The sequence below is a fragment of the Gavialis gangeticus genome, unplaced genomic scaffold, assembly GCF_001723915.1.
Source record: "Gavialis gangeticus isolate Ggan-Ray unplaced genomic scaffold, GavGan_comp1, whole genome shotgun sequence".
NCBI classification, from domain to species: domain Eukaryota; kingdom Metazoa; phylum Chordata; order Crocodylia; family Gavialidae; genus Gavialis; species Gavialis gangeticus.
The window spans coordinates 4809123-4810580 of NW_017729015.1; the positions used below are offsets into that span (position 1 = coordinate 4809123).

The 1458-nt window shown below is 53.1% G+C and overlaps 1 protein-coding gene across 2 annotated transcripts in view; it reads left to right on the forward strand.

Moving 5' to 3' along the window:
- Positions 1 to 6: 6 nt before the first annotated feature.
- Positions 7 to 1458, forward strand: part of NKAIN1 (Sodium/potassium transporting ATPase interacting 1) — a 261338-nt gene continuing 259886 nt past the window's right edge. For both annotated transcript variants that reach the window (XM_019512133.1, XM_019512134.1), the window contains exon 1: positions 7 to 80. In XM_019512133.1, coding sequence (XP_019367678.1) covers positions 27 to 80 — 54 coding nt within the window. In that variant the 5' untranslated portion in view covers positions 7 to 26. The remainder of the gene's footprint in view (positions 81 to 1458) is intronic.

The window sequence follows — 1458 nt, forward strand, 5'->3', positions numbered from 1 at the left end:
GGAGACGAGGCTCGGGCCGGGAAACCATGGGGAGATGCAATGGGCGATGCACGCTGGTCGGATTCTGCTGCCTGCAGCTGGTAAGCGGGGGCTGCGCTCCCTTTTCTCCTCCGGCGCGGCTGCCTAACCCGCCCGGGCCCGGCCTGGGACCTCGGCCCCGCGGGCGGCAGCGGCGCGGAGCTCGGTGCCCCCCGGGCCCGGCTCCCCGGGGGCTTGGCGGGGCGCATCGCGGAAAGCCAAACTTAACGCCCCGCTGGCACTTTGCAAACTCTCCCGGCCGGCCGGCGAGGGGCCGGGGCCGCGGGGACCTGTCGCGGGTGCACACCCGTCCTGAGGGGGCAGCGGCGGAGGCCGGAGGAAGCGAGCGCCCGGGACATGAGGAGACTCGGGAAGGTAGCAATGAATTAGCGAGGCACTTTCCCTGGGCAGCTGCTACCGCAGGAAGTGCAATGGAGCGAAAAGCCCCGTCCAGCTGAAATGATTTCTGCTGAGGCGACTGGCCCAGGGCGAGGGCAGAGATCTGGCCCCGTCTGTCTGCGTTGTTCCTGGGGTTTGCCCCGGCTGCGGAGCATTGTTTGGGAAAGTGCTGGAGCAAATCTCTCTCCTGTGGCTTTTCAGGCGACAGCGGCTTTCTCCTGCTCGTCTGCCTCTTTCTAGCGTTATTATTTTTTCACTGGGGAGCGCAGAGCCATGGGCGCTGGCGTAGTGAATGCTTTCTAAGGTGTAAGGGGAAGCCAGGATGTTTATTGCGGGTTCTGGGAAATGTGAAAACGAATCGTGTAGGTAGCAGGGCTGTCTAATAGCTGGCAACTTGTCTGAGAAGCTGACCTGGGTATTGTGGATAGTGCTCCGGGATCTAGTATAAGCTAAAAAAAAGAGGGAGTCTACAAGTACATGTATGAAAAGTCCTCTGTACCACTGAAAAAAATCAAGATGTTTACACTGAAAAGGACTTTTGGGAGGGGAAACTGACATGTTCCATCACTTTCAGTCTGGAAAGACGTCATTAGGAGATGTCCCTCGCAGGACCGTGCAATGAAAAGGGAGAACCTTACTGGCAACAAAAGAACATGTCAAACAGGAAAAAAATATGGCCAGGCCTACCTCTATTTCTTTCCTTCCTCCTTTGATGCTGATTTCTTTAAAAAATGAAAAATCAACAATTGTGCTGAGCCCAGTTTCCGGAGATTATAGAAACTGAAGTTAATGCTGAAATAAATCTGTGGTTTGATTTGAAATGAAATTTGATTTCTGAAGTCCAAAATCTGTTCTTCACTTTACTCTGACAGAGACCACTTATCGCACTGAGATTAGAGCAGAGATGATTAATTTACTGTTACCATAAGGCTTTTCTTCTGTTACTTTTCCTGTGGCATCTAATGTGTCGGTAGCTTTTCCTAGCTCCCCAATGGCTGTGTACTTCTGGGAAGGGAAAAAAAAAAAGAAAGAAAGATCAAT